At 36.7% G+C, this 17,184-nt stretch overlaps 1 protein-coding gene across 1 annotated transcript; it reads left to right on the top strand.

Annotated features, from left to right (window-relative positions):
• The first annotated feature begins 12,378 nt into the window (after positions 1–12,378).
• LOC145665535 (zinc finger MYM-type protein 1-like) lies at positions 12,379–13,971 on the top strand. Its single transcript, XM_081732840.1, has one exon. The coding sequence runs from the start codon at positions 12,379–12,381 to the stop codon at positions 13,969–13,971; it is 1,593 nt and encodes a 530-aa protein (XP_081588966.1).
• The last annotated feature ends 3,213 nt before the right edge of the window (positions 13,972–17,184 follow it).

Genomic DNA, 17,184 nt, shown 5'->3' on the forward strand with positions numbered 1-17,184 from the left:
AGACAACTGGATCCAGTTTCTACTTTGTATTCCTATTTCTATATATATAGATATAGCCCTATATATAAACTAACTAACTCTATGGCCTATGGAACCCGGAAGTTCAATGCCGCGTTCACAAAAGCTCTCCACTGACTTCTATCCTTAGACAACTGGATCCAGTTTCTACTTTGTATTCCTATTTCTATATATATAGATATAGCCCTATATATAAACTAACTAACTCTATGGCCTATGGAACCCGGAAGTTCAATGCCGCGTTCACAAAAGCTCTCCACTGACTTCTATCCTTAGACAACTGGATCCAGTTTCTACTTTGTATTCCTATTTCTATATATATAGATATAGCCCTATATATAAACTAACTAACTCTATGGCCTATGGAACCCGGAAGTTCAATGCCGCGTTCACAAAAGCTCTCCACTGACTTCTATCCTTAGACAACTGGATCCAGTTTCTACTTTGTATTCCTATTTCTATATATATAGATATAGCCCTATATATAAACTAACTAACTCTATGGCCTATGGAACCCGGAAGTTCAATGCCGCGTTCACAAAAGCTCTCCACTGACTTCTATCCTTAGACAACTGGATCCAGTTTCTACTTTGTATTCCTATTTCTATATATATAGATATAGCCCTATATATAAACTAACTAACTCTATGGCCTATGGAACCCGGAAGTTCAATGCCGCGTTCACAAAAGCTCTCCACTGACTTCTATCCTTAGCTAACTGCATCCAGTTTCTACTTTGTATTCCTATCTCTGTCAGATCCATCTTAATATTGTCCTCCCAACAGCGTCTGGGTCTTCCTAATGGGCATTTTCCAATTGGTCTTCCAGTCAAGACTTTGAAAGCGTTTCTACTTTCTTCCATTCTAGCTACATCACCCGCCCACCTAAGCCTCCTAGACTTGACGACCCTAACAATGTTGGGTAAACCGTATAAATTATGTAGTTCCTCGTTATGAAGTTTCCGCCATTCCCCATTCCCGTTCCTCTTGGGTCCGAATATTCGTCTCAGGATCTTGTTCTCAAATACTTTCAGTCTATGTTCTTCCCTCAGAGTAAGCGACCATGTTTCGCAACCATACAGAACAACAGGCATGATTATCGTTTTTTGTATATTTTAAGCTTCAGATTTCTCAGAATTCGCAACAACAAGAGATTTTGAACCGAATAGTAACACGAATTCCCTGCTTTTAGTCGACATTTAATTTCTTCGTGAATATGATTTTCGTTTGTTAATATTGATCCTAGATATTTGAAACTATCCACTTTATCAAAAGTATTATTTAATATTTTAACGCATCCATAAATTGCTATATTACGGTCCCGACGTACTTCCATGTATTTAGTTTTCTCTGCATTTACTTCTAAAGCCATGTCCCTGCGAGCGTTTAATAAGATATCTGCATTTCTTTCTATTGTTGTAACACAATGAAACTAAACTAAAAGCATACATACACTGTGAAGGGAGATCGGAAAAATCCCGATTTCTTTCTCCGGAATTGAACATTTGGGCGGATCGAGATTAGGGAAGTCCCCGAAATTTGATCTAGCGGTTAAATATAGATGGCAAGCAATACCTAAGGTCCGTTACACAGTCACGCGGAGTTCCGCGTGGCAAGATTGTTCTATTGGTTCTTATGGGTGCATATATAGCAGAGCCCTGCAAACCCAGGCCCGAAGACGGCCCGGCCCGACCCGAATGGATCTGAATTCTGTGCCCGGCTCGACCCGGCCCGGCCCGAATCTCGAGCCGGGCTCTAACCGGGCCGGGCACAAATCGGGCCGAGCCGGGCCGGCCCGAACACTGTGAAAGACGGATCGGAAACTAATGTTGGCAGGCTGTGTTAATCGTAATGTGTTTGGCATGGGCGGCGATTAGGGGGGGCAAAGGGGGGCAGTTGCCCCCGCACTTTTTTTAAGTAACCAATTAATGTATATAGTTTCATTTGGAAATGTAACTATTTTGTATGTGTTACTGATTAATAGGAAAAAATGCTGCCATATAATATTTGCTGTTGCGTGAATACGTATTGGTTGTCTTCCCGTGGAGTAAAGAAAGCTACAGTAATTGCGTTTTAATCGCCACAGAAAATAACCCCAAAAAATGACCTATTGGAGCACAATTTCAGCATACTTTCATTTCTTCTTACAAGGGCTCGATATGTTAGTGAGCCGCTTTGAAGCTAATCGAAAGAACATTATGCAAAAAAGTAGGGCCTATTTCACAAGTTATTCTTTAATTGCACAAAAATTGACAGTTCCTAAAATGTCTTTTCTTCTTTCTAAAGTAAGGAATATCGATTAAAAAGAGCGTGATAAGAAACAACTTCTACCTTTTCCATTGTTTTGTAGGTAATATACGAGTGAAGTGTTGTGTTTAAGGATGTACGAGTGTATATACAATAAAATTTAGTAAATTGAACATAATTCTAGGTTTTAAGTTTATTTTGTATAACTGAAGTGTGGATTGTAAGTATTGTTGTGTTTTGATGTGTTCCAAGAAAGTGAAATCTGCACCTAATGGCAACGAACATATTTCAAGAAGTTGCAAAAGCAAATATTTCTTTAAATGTCGTAGCATATGCTTGTAGTATTTACTGTCTTTCATTTTCTAAGAGTAATAACATACATTTAATAGCATGTGTGGAATTAAATATTAAGTTTTTCATTAATCCTCAGTTTCAATATAACTTTTGCAAAACAAGCATCATTATTCATTACTATGATTAATATTATCCTTTCTATTTATTTGTTTTGCAAATTTATTAAATAATCTGATCACACAATTTTCCAGACAGAATTTTAAGATGTTCATGAGCAAGGAATCAAATCTCTTCTTACACTTTCATTGTTTAAGAGTACAAAGGGCTAGTATCTACTTGCGTTGTTCTTCTCAATTTACTTAATAAACTATTATATACGATATACGGTATTTTAACTGAAAATATAGTATCCTATTAGTAACCTTTCGTCAAACAAAATGTTAGAAACAACCAGGAAAACTAACATTTATATACAAATATTCAGATCATGTCTTGCCCCCTCACTTTTAACGTCCAACCGCCGCCACTGGTGTTTGGGAAATTAACTCTTTATTCAAGACTGTAAAGTACTGTACTTCTACTACTCTTATTACTACTACTACTGCTATTATTATTATTATTATTATTATTATTATTATTATTATTATTATTATTATTATTATTATTATTATTATTATTATTATTATTACTTCTACTACTACAACTGCTACGAGCGTCAGAGTTGACATGTCTGGTGGTACATACTTTACAATCTAAGTACAGAAAAAATCGAAGAAATACTAGTTATTATGGCCAGTCTGCGTAGTCTGGCCAGTAGAATGCATTCACATCTGGTGCTAGAGGTCGTCGGATCGATCCCTCCTCGTGTTATGTGAGCTTTGTTGTGGACAAAAATCGTGAGCGTGGGAGTTTTTGGATTAGCCCGTTTTCGTCCACTGTCTTCATTCCACCAATTCATCCATCATCATTCATACGTCTTGAGCCGTAATTGCCTAAAGAACATATGAGAAAGTCAAGTCCATGACCTACTAATTAGAATTTGTTCCGCTACATTAGACCACGGAGGCCGAAACCATGAACTGGCGTGTTCATAAGATTAGCGCAATTTGTAGTAATGTTCAATTAGCACGGCAGATTCCAAATCATATTACATGTTCCTGTATTCTTTATAATTCGATGCTACAATAATAATAACAAAAAACAATGATCAAATAAATCACCCAGACCCCAGGATCGATGAAGTGTTCCTGGAACGGTGCGTAACAAGTAAATAACAGAGCTATATGACGGAATGCGAGGCAGTAAATCAAAACAAAATCCACACATATCATTGTTGATCAAAAAATACCTCAAAAGTCCCCTGAATGAAAAATGTATAGATATCAGCTATCAAAAATGCCTCTTAACATCACATATAATAGAAGGGATAGTTGATATTAAGAAAATGAAAATATAAGGTTTCCTAAGAAACCAATAGTACAAAATGAACATCGCTTTACTGTATGTCCTTGTACGCATCGAATAGCACGGAAACAGATTCAACAGTTTCAGGCTTTAGAGCATTTCTCCGTTCCTGAGTACTAAAATCTCTTTCAGTAGACGCACTAGAAGCAGGGATGACGAGATACTGACGCGTTAATTTACACAATTTTGGTAATGTTTGTTCTTGTTGCTTCCACCATTGCAGTATATCTAGTTCTCTTACACATGATGACATGTTGAGGTAGATGTCTACTTCATCATCAAATTCACCAGAGACTGAATGTCTATCTTCCCAATCCATTAGTTTATTCTTCTTGGTAGACGGTTCCAAGTTATGCCAACTAGCCTAAAGGAGACGATGGTGAGAAATAAATGAAATAGTGGAGTAAATAAAGTGGAAGGAAACAGGAGAACGCCGCGAACCCCCCACACGGTGTTTGTCCACCACAAAGTTCACTTGGCGAGAGCTCGGATCAAACCAGGGACCCCATACACCAGAGGTGAACGCTCAACCGCTGAGCCACCGTTCCAGGAACACCTAATCGACCCTGGCGATTTGGTGATTTATTTGATCATTATATTTTGTTATATTTGTAGCATCATACTATAAACAATACATGAACATGTAACACCATTCGATATTTGCCTTGCTAATTGAACATTACTACAAATTGCACTGATCTTATGAGCACGCCAGTTTATGGTTTTGCCCTCCGTGGTCCAATGGTAGCGTACCAAATTCTACTTACTAGATCAAGTACTTGACTTTACCATACGTTCTTTAGGTAACTACGGCTCAGGCTGAATGGATGATGATGGGATGAATTGGTGGAAAGAAAACAGTGGGAGGAAGCGGGACCACCCCAGAAACTCCCATGCACACGATGTTTGTCCACAACAAAGCTCACATAGCATGAGCAGGGATTGATCCGACGACCTCTAGCACCAGATGTGAGTGTTTTTTCTATTGAGCCACTATTCTTCCTCGTAGATCAAGCATCGGTTCACATTCTACGCAGACCGGCCATAATAACTAGCATTTCTCAATTTTTATTCTGTACTTAGAAGGTAAATTCGGTACCATCAGACATGTCAACTCTGACGCGAAGTCGTAGCACTTGTAGTAGTATTAGCAGTGGTCGTAGTAGTAATAGTAGAAGTAGTAATAGTAGTAGTAGAAGTAGTAATAGTAATAGTATTACCAGTACATCGCAGTCTTGAATAAAGAGTCAGTTTCCCAAACACATTACGATTAACATAGGCTGACAGTAAGACCGTACAAACACGGCAAAAATAGAGGTAGTGGAGGACATTAAAAAAACAAATAGGCTGACAACATTAGTTTCCGAACCGTCTTTCAGACTATCGGCCCGATTCGGCCCGAAATGTGCCCGGCCCGGTTAGGGCCCGGTCCAGTTTGATATTACTTGAAACGGGTCGGGCCGGGCCGAATCGGGCGCGCCCGGCCCGTGCAGGGCTCTGATATATAGTCACGCGGAGGCCTCCGCGTGGTCCTATCCACGCTCCGCGAGGCGGATAGGGCCATTGAGCAAATGGATGCTTACATAGTCAAGCGGAACTCCGCGCGCGGAGCAGCCACTTCTCTTTAAAATCTAAAAAGAAACATGCATGGTAGCAAAAGCAAAATGAAAATTGATCCAGATTTCTTTTCTTATTTTTGATAGTGAGTTGCTGAATAATATTTTATACTGTTCTATAATACTATTTTCATATTTTTTTAGTGTTATTTTTAATTTAGCTATAATGTCTTCGTTTAATTGGAACTTCCAATTAATGTCTTTGCTTAACTGGAACTGTACGTGTGGTGCATCTACTGCACCACTGTTAACAGTACGTGACTATTGTAATTTTTCGACTTTCTTTCAACAAATTTCAAATTTCAGTTTCAGTTTCAATTATCACGGAGGTTAAATTAACACCATGTTAATGGGATCCCTCTTATGAGGAACACAAAAAGCGTGACATTCGTGAACAGGCATGGAACGAGATATGTAAAAGATTTTTTTTTTTTTTGTAAAAATGAAGGTATGGACAATGAAAAAAGATAAATTGAGGCAAATAATTTATCTCTATTATTAAATAGTAGATTGGATGGAAAGTGATTGGATGTGAAGTTCTAACCAAATGAACAAACATTCGTTATTTTCATTTGTTAAAAAACAGTATCTGTTAAGTTTTTTATCACTGTTTTTTGAAAAATAGTTTCTTTTCTTTAAAGAAAAGTGCTGTATTTTAAGAGCGTGCATATGGATCCTATTTAAACTACATTTTTATAATTTCGATGGAATTTTTTCAATTAGGTCATCGAACGACTGAATTGACGTACGGAAATTATTGAAATAATACTTCTCGTCTTCTCGCAAATCCATATACACAGACACAAAAGCTCCGTTCAGACTTCTTTGAGAAACTAAGGGATGAATCTTGAGACATTTATTTTTCTGTATTCTTCGTTTCCTCTTCTTACAGAAATATTAAGATGCCACTATTGTCGTTTCGAACTTTTCATGTTGACTCGCAACACTGACTGAGAAGAATCCTGTATATAATCACGTAAGCACACACGCGTAGTGCGGAGGGCGGAAGACGGAGCGCGAAGCTCTGCTTGACTGTGTAACGGGCCTAAGAGTGTAAAAATGTAATATATATGCCTATTTAGATTATTGTTTTAAACAAAATAAACATTTTAAACGTTTTTTGTTTAAAACAAAGTACTTTGTTTTAAACGTTAAAAACGTTTTAAACAAAAAATAATGTTTTAAACAAAAAACGCTGTTTTTGATTTAAAAAAAAAACATTTTTTTCAACCCTGTATTTTATTAAATATGCACTTCCGGAAATGAAATCACGAAATTAATGCAATATATCAAAACGTTGTGTGCTCTCTGCTGGTCTAGTGGCTAGCGCGTGTGTCTTTGGTGTGAAAAGTAAAAAGTTAATTTCGCAATCATTCAGTTTCATTAATTAGTGCATAAACATGGACGTTGAACTAATAATATTTCATTTTTCTGAAAGTTCTAAGTAAATATCCTGCAACGCTGCTCCACCCAGCATTACAGCGAATTATGGTGGGTTGCCTATCATCTGCAATGTGTGCGCAGAAATGAACAAGCTGTAGGGACAAAGGCCTTAAGAATTTAGTTTTGATTTACTGTACATAGAAATGAAATGAAATGAAATCTTTGAGTTTTACGTCCCACGGTTATGCCGGTTTAGGCTAAAGGAGACGGTGATTATGAGAAATGAATGAAACGGTGGAATGAAGAAAGTGGGAGGAAACGGGAGAACCCCGAGAAAACCCACGCACACGGTGTTTGTCCACCACAAAGTTTACTTGGCGGGGGCAGGGATCGAACACGGGACCCCAAGCACCAGAGGTGAACGCTCTACCACTGAGCCACCGCAGCCCCCTTACTGTACATAGAAATATTAGGCCTTATGTAGAGTCATTTTAATGTATGGTTAGTACCATACTAAGGGTTTGACTAACACATGGTTATCAGAAGTATATTCAGAATCTCTGATTAGCACGCAACAATTGACTAAGTTAATCACACCCGATTAATTAATTTAGAGCATAGGATACCCTGCTTTAGCCACAATAAACGTACATTATGAGAACATAAAAGCAAGTAATTACCTGACTTACTTTATTTTTCACATCACCGGGTGAGTTAACTATGAAGCAGCTATTGAGCTGAGTCCCCTACAATAGCAGAACTGTTTCTTAAAGTAAACAGTGAGATATGAATAGAAAATTTCGTTTTCTGAGGGATACAATCAACTGATCGTCCGTATAATTACAACATAAACCTTCTATTGTCGCTTGTATTAATTGACTTTACTTATTCCCCCGTCAATATATCCCTCAGAAATGGATACGCTAATTATAATTCGTACATTAATAACTATTTATAAATTGTTTTGATGTCAAACCAGAAACAAAACATTTTGAAATTCGTATTTCATATACATGTATTTTCATTTTTATAGACGCATGCGCACGTCTAGATTTCCGTAATTCACACATTTATTTTCCTCATTCGAGGTATTGGGGTTATATTAGTTAATCAGACTCAAATCAACTTACTAGCTGAACTCCAAGCAGACTCATAGGCCGTGTCCAAAAGTACATAGTGCACACTTCGAGGATGCACACTCGAAGTCTACAAATGGAGTGCATACTAAATAGTGTACTCTTCGTCAAATTAGCTTTGGATCAGCACTTGATTCCAACGCCTCATAGTGGTGGAACATGGAATATTGATAACAAAAGAAGGGAGAATTTCGCGTACTAGAAAAAATAAGCATTTTTTTTTAGATGAATGATTTTCCAGTTATATTAAATATAAATATATCGTTCAGATTGACAAAATGGGGTAACCGTACCTGCAAACATTTGTCATTTCGGATCTTTCAAGCGCAGATTAACAAGAACGGAGCGTAAATTCAATATATATATATATATATATATATATATATATATATATATATATATATATATATATATATATATATATATATATATATATATATATGTGTGTGTGTGTGTGTGTGTGTGTGTGTATGTGTGGTGTGTGTGTTGTCTTATGTGCACAATAAACTCGTAACAGCATAGAAACCACTAAACTATTGGCGATGCTCTATTTCTTAATTCCCGGAAGAACAGTAGGACTGGTGGTTAGGGCGCTGACAACACGAAGTAGCTTAGGAATTTTATTGCAAGCGAATTTAGGCAATTTGCAAGAGCGTTAGGACACCGAAAGTACTGAGGGAAGCGCTATTTATAACAATGTGGCTCAAAACCACTTTGGGAGAGAGTTCATATTGGGTATAAATGCTTCTTGTACGGAATATGACACATAGTTGTCGTAGTTCTAGTGTATTGCTCCAGTTACAGGTATACTGATTGGACTATTTCTACCATACTGCGCTAGTAATGAAGTTCCTTAGATGTTACTCTCAGATGTTATGAAAATTAAGAAAGTTTTATAAAAAAATACAGTATGTCTTATGTAATCGCTCTCATTGTTCAACTATACGGAAGTAATTATTTGTTCATAATCGTTTCATAGTGGGTACAGTAATGGGGTGATATGAATTAAGAGGAAGGCTAGTCTTTACTTTGGCCATTTCATTCAATGAGTCGTTCAATGAACCGATTCGTAACGAAGACAGAAAATAACGTGCTCTCCGGGGCTCTAATTCACCTTCACTCGCTAACGCTCGCTCGGCAATACTATGTGAATTTTATATTAAACTTTGGTACAGAAAGGAACCAACCTAGCTACTAACCTATATGTTTGGGCTAACAGGCAAGTTCTCAAAACCGGTACCGGAAGATGAAATCACTGAATCGAAGAATCGAAAAAATGAATGAAATGGCCAAAGTAAAAACTTACCAAGAGGAATTTGTGAAATCTTTGATAAATGTGTGGAAAGACATTTTTGATATGTATTTCACTTTTGGGCAGCTGTCAAAAATGCAAAATGTACGATAATTGTCATGTCTCTCACAAGTGCAAGGAAATATGGTAGATTTGAATAGGATTTGTTTAGAATCAAAACTAGAAAATTAGGCCTATCTACCTACGAATTCACATTTGCAGCTGCAGCTGTAACTGTAGCTATAGAGAAATGAATAATGTAGGTTATCATTATTCTGTACTAGAGCTTAATATTTTAATTCATATGGAATTAATATTTTTCGTCCTACGTGCAACTAGCTATATTACCGATAGTCTGATTATCTCAAATAAGCTACATAAACCATGTAATATTTGAACACAAATGTCTTTATAGCATTATTAAAGAAACTATTTGATTGTTTTCCCTTTGCATGCTGAGAACAACGTAAATAGGTTTGTTATTTGTGTAACATTTTTATATTTCACTTGTAATATCACTAAATTGTATATTTATCAAGCAAATTATTATTAGATGAGCTTACAAATAAATTCACCTCAACAAAAATATTAAAAATATGTCTTTTAAAATTTTAATAGGTTATTTTATTAGATATCGCCATGTTAAGCACACAAGTATACTAACATAGTGTACATCCTCGCACACTACGCACTATGCACTCGCAGACTTGTGAACTTGGACCTTTTGACGCACACTAGGTGACGTCAGTTCCGGAAATAAACGAACTTCAAATGTGCACTTGTATCTTTTGGACACGGCCTGAGTACCAAACCCTCCTTAATACAGAGCTAATTTGAGACTAACTCATCACGTGACTAATGCTTGATCAACGAATTCTCTTTGAATACTGCCCATTATGTTTTCTTTTTTTTAACCCTTCCTCAACACACACACACACACAAAAAAATAGAATGAGCGCCTTTAAATGTAATTCTAATCTTTTTAATATGTGGAATTTTTAAAAATCAAGAAATATTTTTGTCTCTGAATCACGAAATCACTGCCGGAAACTGATCGAGAAACTCACGTTTGGATAGAGGGCACTATTACGTTACCTACCAATATGGGCTCTCTGTCTCGTATTAGCATGTGAGAAATAGAATTAATATTTTAATCACAATACATTCTAATATAACAAATACAATAATTGAAGACCTGTTACCGGGTATCTTAATTTTATTTGGAGCGGGTTGCTCAAACGGGGAAAAGGGAAAATTTTCAGGGAATTTATAAAAAATCCTCCACAATTCACTGAAGATTCATGATATCCGACTATCATTTACGTATAAAAATGTGTTTCATACTACAAACCAGCGGCGGTTTCTCTTAATGTTTGCATGTTTGTACAAACCTCCTTCCAATATTTTCAATTTTTATTTGTGCTAAATCACTTTTCGTTTTATTGTCAACATAATCTTTCCTTAAAGAAGTGCGTTTCAAATGGGGTTGGCTAATAGCTTTCTGCTTGCGAGTTTGACAAGCTCCCCAGCTTGGCTACTGCGGGGGTTGCGAGGTGCAAGGATTCTTATAGTGCCTCATAAGGATCTACTATGTTTGCAGATCGTTTGCAAGCAATTCTACCAACAAACACAATTTTTCCAAAACGAAACGCTTTGGAACGGGAAATTCTCCACCATCCCTCCCCCTGCAATATTGGTTGACACGGTTCTCGCCTGAAGGGGAATAGTCCGCTCCTCCAAGTCGCATAGAGGAAAAAGAAAAGAAAAAGAAAAACTTGTGCCTTGCCTAAATGCGAGATTGCCAAGTGCTCATAACTATTGGTTCTGTCAACCAAGTAAGATAAAGGCAGCTATGAAGACAGTAAAGGCGACCCCGTGAAGAGTGAAGACAGATTGAGGGTGTCAATATTTAATACACTTGTATCTGAATGAGTAGAAATTTGGCAGCATAGACAGAATATTTTCCTTTTTGGAGAGCAAAAAAGAGCGTTAATTGGAGGAGGGGATGAGATTTTAAAGCGGACTGCAAGCCCTCAACTAACCAATGTCCTCGCAGAAACAATGTAGAACATACGGAACGAAACCCTTGTCCTTCTTTACTTCCCCCTTCCGCCTAGTAGCACCCACGCCTTTGGCTGCTTAAATAAGGGCTAACACCCCTCTTACTAAAAGGTCTTTGAGGGGGAGTATTTCGATGGTTTCTTTTAAAGCAAAATAAATCACACTGGAAAAAATCTTTTATTTAGAGTCGGACGGGAGTATGTTCACGAAGCTGCTAGTGAGATCGAATTGTCGAATCTGTTCGTAGTGTTGTGTATTTGTGTATGTGTGTGTGCGTGCGTGTACCGGTCTTTGTTGTTCATTGGAACATGATTGCTGTGATTGCATAATTATGTCTGTCCCTTATATACGTGAAGTGACAATGAATTCTGTAACGTCTCTGTTAAATGAGCCGTTTTCAAAAAGAAGTTTAGAAGCAAAGCTACTTGTGAAAAACATCGGAAGGCCGATTCCGACTCTCAATATAACACAAGTAATAAGAAGTGCGAAACGAACATTTACAAGAAAGTTTAATCCAAATTTGTACGAACAGCATAAGTGGTTATGTGGATGTGAAATTAAAAATGCTTTGTTTTGTTTTCCGTGTTTGTTGTTCGGGGCAGGGGAAGATGCGTGGAGTAAAAAAGGTGTTGTGGATATCCAGCATCTGCACGACAAAATAATAATTAAAAAAAAAAAAAAAACATGAAAATTCGTCAGCCCATATAAAACACGTTCTTAATCTAACTGTGTTGGGAAATGTGAATATTGCTGCTCAACTGGATGCTGGTTATAGGCTGTCCATTCAGAACCACAATCAAAAAGTGACGCAAAACAGGTACGTGCTCAATATAATTATCAATTGCGTTCGGTTTTGTGGCACCTTCGAAATGGCTTTAAGAGGGCATGATGAAACAGACTCTTCTTCAAATCCAGGAGTATTTCGTGGATTAATTAATTTTAGTGCTGAACTTGACAGCGCTCTCAAAAGTAATTTAGAAAGCGCAACAGTTTTTAAGGGTACCTCAAAAATTATACAAAATGAGCTTCTCCACTGCATGCTTGAAGTATGCCATGAAGAAATCGCTCACGAAATAAGAGAGGCGGAATTTTTATCTGTCATAGCAGATGAAACAAGTGGCGTAGCTAACGTATTTCAAATGGTGATTGTCTACAGGTACATTGTCAATGGCAAACCAGTGGAACGATTTTGGAACTTCGTCACTCCCTCTAAACACGACGCTCGAACTTTGGCTTCTTGTATTATTGAAGAAGTTGGTCTCCACGTGGTAAATAATAAAGAGAAGTTGATATCACAAACATATGACGGTGCTGCAGTAATGAGTGGTTCTTCTGGTGGTGTACAGGCTATTGTGAAAAAAGATTATCCAAGTGCTGCTTACCTTCACTGTCATGCTCATCAACTCAATTTGATTATGTTAAATGCAGCGTCGACTAATAGAAACGTCAAGATTTTCTTTGCAAATCTACAGGGTATTTGTACTTTCTTTTCAAATTCTCCACAGCGGACATCTATATTGGACGACATAGTAAGAAAGCGGTTGCCACGATCTGTTCCAACAAGATGGAATTTTAATTTGCGGAGTGTGAACACTGTTTATGAATATAGAGAAGAGCTGATTAGGTGCTTCGAAACAATCCAAAATACAGACTTGAATAATAGTACCACCGACCAAGCATCCCGTCATATTGAAACTTTACAAAGGGAAAGTTTCAACTTTTGGCTGTCATTTTTTCATTCTATAATGCCTCACGTCGACATCTTATACAATCAATTGCAGAAACGAGACATTGATGCTGTTTCCGTCAGAGAGATTCTTCAGTCTTTTGAGCGAAAGATATTGGAAGTCCGAGAGAATATTGGTGACGTTGAAAGTGAACCACCTGAGAAAAGGAGAAAATACATTTCCGCGTGGAAAAGAGAAGCGAAAGAGGTGTGTGATGTTATTGTTTGCCAGGCCAAAAACAGATTTAGCTTCAGTGGACACCTTACTGCAGCCTCTCTGGTTACCCCCAACAACTTTTTGAAGTACAACACACATTTCCCTGACGAACAGTTGCAAGCGACATGTGACGCGTATCCTTGCTTAGATCTGAAAAAACTTCGAACGGAACTTGGTGTAATTTACGGTACGGAAGAGTTCAGAGCAATGTCTGGTGCTCTCTGTTTATTAGATTTCATTTGCGAAAATAATTTGTCATCAACGTTTAGTGAATGTGAAAAACTTCTAAAAATTATCGTTACAATTCCAATGACAACATCAGAAGCAGAACGTTGCTTTAGCACATTGAAACGTGTGAAAACATTTCTGAGAAATTCGATGTCTCAGGAACGGTTATCTGCTCTTGCAATGCTATCAATTGAAAGAGACTTTATTATGGGAATCAAGGACTTCAATAACAAAGTTATTGAAAAGTTTGCCAGAAGCAAAGAAAGAAGAATGGATTTTCTCTACAAGTAGGGTAAATATTTTTATTTTCTTTACACTAAATTTTCTATTTATTAATTGAGAAATACTTAGTAATTTTCTCATTACTAAATCTTTGGGTCATGAATCGCCACTAGTACCTATAGCCTGTGCTCTATTACTATTATTTATAATAATATTAATAATAATGAAAAATACGAGGTCATGAGTGGTCCAAAAGTAGGTATACGGTACCATACTGATCAGCTGATTGCATTTAATATCATTTCTTAATGTTATCCATCAGATAGACTTAGTTTCTTTATTATTTGTTCTTAATGTATTTTACTTATATCTTAAGCTCAGAAGAGCCGGAGCAAATAAACCCATAAACTAGAATGTTATACTTGATCAATGCAGGGGTATATACCTACTTTTGGGCCACCCTGTATTGTGCACCACCTAAAATTCAAAGCACGAGCCGCCACTGCTACAAACAATGTTATTGTATTACTCGACAAATTCAATCTGAAGAAAGTTAATACAATAAAAAATTAAGATCGTTTCGGAGGCAAATTTCGGTTGTCAAGTGTATTTCTCTCTATCTCCCTTTTCTTGCGTAATAAATTAGATCTTTTATTCAGTAATTATCTGTTTTCGGCATATAGTATGCCAGCTTCATTTTTAAGAATTTTAAAATATTTTATTTGAAATAGTATCGACAGATGCCGTAATTTGAAAGTCTATTTAATTAGAAACAACGAAACATATAAATCAATATACTGTATTAATTTGTATTAATTACAGCGAGAGGTAGAGTTATTTGAATAAAGCCTAACTTTAAAGAAAAATGCTCTGCAAAGATTAAAAATTGTCTTCAACGATATCGTTGTCTTTCTTTCTTTTTTGGTGGTCTTTGGTATGTCTAAAGACGATCACCCGTGGTTAAAGCGCATGGTCTTGAATTCGATCCCTGGTGAAACAGAATTTTCGACCTTGATCTGCCATCATGAGATAATTAGAGGTTTCTTGAACTAGAAGTTTACGAACTCCAGTCTAGGAAAGCAGACATACAGTGTTGGATATTTCTCAGTAGGGAAACAAAGCAAACTGACTTGGGCCACAGAACATAAAGGGGCCTCAAAATAAAATAAAAATCATTAGCCACATTTTGAACATAAATTAATAATTAAAAAAAAGTTGACGAATTATCTTCCCATCAAGATACCTTTGAATACTAACAAGTAAATGTATTGTATGACAGTCTGTGTCTAAAGGAAAACTATCAAAGATGTACTGGGTGTGAAGGAAAACTATCAAATACTTCATTGGTGCACAGCTTCTTTAGGAGACGATACACTGAACAAGAACTAGTAATGTCTGTCAGACTATGTAGGACTTGTAAACCCATCTACGTTCTATATGGGTTTATACCGGGTGCACCATTTATAATGTCCCACCTTTATAACAGAGGAACCAAGAGAGAGAGAGAAGCGAAACTTTGCACAAAACAACTACAGGAAGGGGGACATCTATCGATGTATTGGGTAACATCACCAGGTGAACAGTGTTGCCAACACAATATAAAGTTATGATTTTTCAAATGGAATGACCTAAATTTAATTTGATAATTCGAATCAGCAATTAAAACAAAGACAAAAGACGTGACACTCGCACTTCAGTGTTGCATACTTTTTGAGAAATATTGTAAAACTTGTGTCAAATTTAAACGCCTTTAACACAAACAAGGAATGAAGTAGTAACTATTTGTGCACATTAAATGAAATACTGGGAAGAACTCTTTAAAATGACTTCAAGTTTAGAAGGATCAGTTAAACAGTGTTGCTACAACAGAAGAGAGAAAAGTTGAATTTGGAAATAGTGCAATAACTTGAAAAAGGTCCCTACTACAGTATGATTTAAAATTCATAGAGCAAATCAGTATGTCATAAAGAGCATTGTCACGTTTATTTGAGATCGATAAGTCAAGTACTTACCGAGATATTCGGTACTCTGTAAAAGCTGAGAATTTTGTGCTGTACAAGATGGTAACGCTGTTTCAAAATTCCCTTTTTTCCCTCTGCGTGGGAGAAATATTAAGTACTAATCTGTGACACAAGTTATATTCTGTGACATGCCAAGTTAAAGCAAAACATTAAAAATATGGAAACAGAATATGTTTTCTGTTTCATGAATTTTGTAATGTATGTTACGAATAATTGTTTCTTGATCATCATAAACATATATTTCTTTAATTTAATTTCTTTCTCCTGAATATAAGTTAGAAAAGACAATAAAACGTAGATATTAATAGTTGTAAGATTGATTCGGATTGAAAATACATAGGCTAAGTTCTCTTAAATGGTAGCAAAATTTTTCAAATCATTCAATATTTATACGTACAATCAAATTTTAGGGGACTATACACAACTTATTTTGTATTTCATTCACCACGAAATTAACTACAAATAATGTATAAATATTGTTTTTTAAGAAGTGAGTTGCATTTATGGATTCATAGGTGCCGATTCCCTTATGAGGACTCGAACGTGATGAGTAAAAGCACAGCACGTAGAAATATGCCATAAAAGCTATAGTGGAACAAACACCAAACAACCCCTGTTAAGTGGCCATTAATAACAAGAAATGTATGTGATCGGTTAAGAAACGGAGAACCTGGTGGGACCATGAACGGTTGGATCCATAGTGATTTGACGAGTAAACGAATACAGTAAAACAATAAAATATGTGCTGGATGGCCACAAAAAGCAAGGAAGTATTTAACCAAGTCAGGGGAGGGCAAAAGTAGTGGAAACTCAAGTAATCTATAGGTACCAGGCGCGTTAGCAAAGGTGGGTAAGTTGTAAACAAAATAGTGTAAACGTACTGTGTAAAGAATATTCCACAGTTCTTCTGCAAATTATATACGAGATCGTATTCCTTAGCGCAGCGTAACTTTCTGTATAACGTCCCATGTTTATGCCATTTAGGCTAAGGGGGACAATGATTAAGGCAAGTGACTGATGATAGAAGAATTAATGGGATGAGAATGTGAGAGAAAGCGAGAGTACCCGACAACCCCATGGACACGATGTTATCCACCATATACTTAGTGGATCGGAAATCGTATCAGGGACCCCATGCACCAGAGATAAGTGCTGTACCACTGAGCAACCGTGCCCTCGCAGTTTAACTTTAAGAAGGCATAACCACACAATTTTCCTATTAAAATTCAATCAAAATCTTTTGTCTTTTGTACAATGGTTC

Source organism: Thermobia domestica, chromosome 11, assembly GCF_964235325.1.
Source record: "Thermobia domestica chromosome 11, izTheDome1.hap1.1, whole genome shotgun sequence".
NCBI classification, from domain to species: domain Eukaryota; kingdom Metazoa; phylum Arthropoda; class Insecta; order Zygentoma; family Lepismatidae; genus Thermobia; species Thermobia domestica.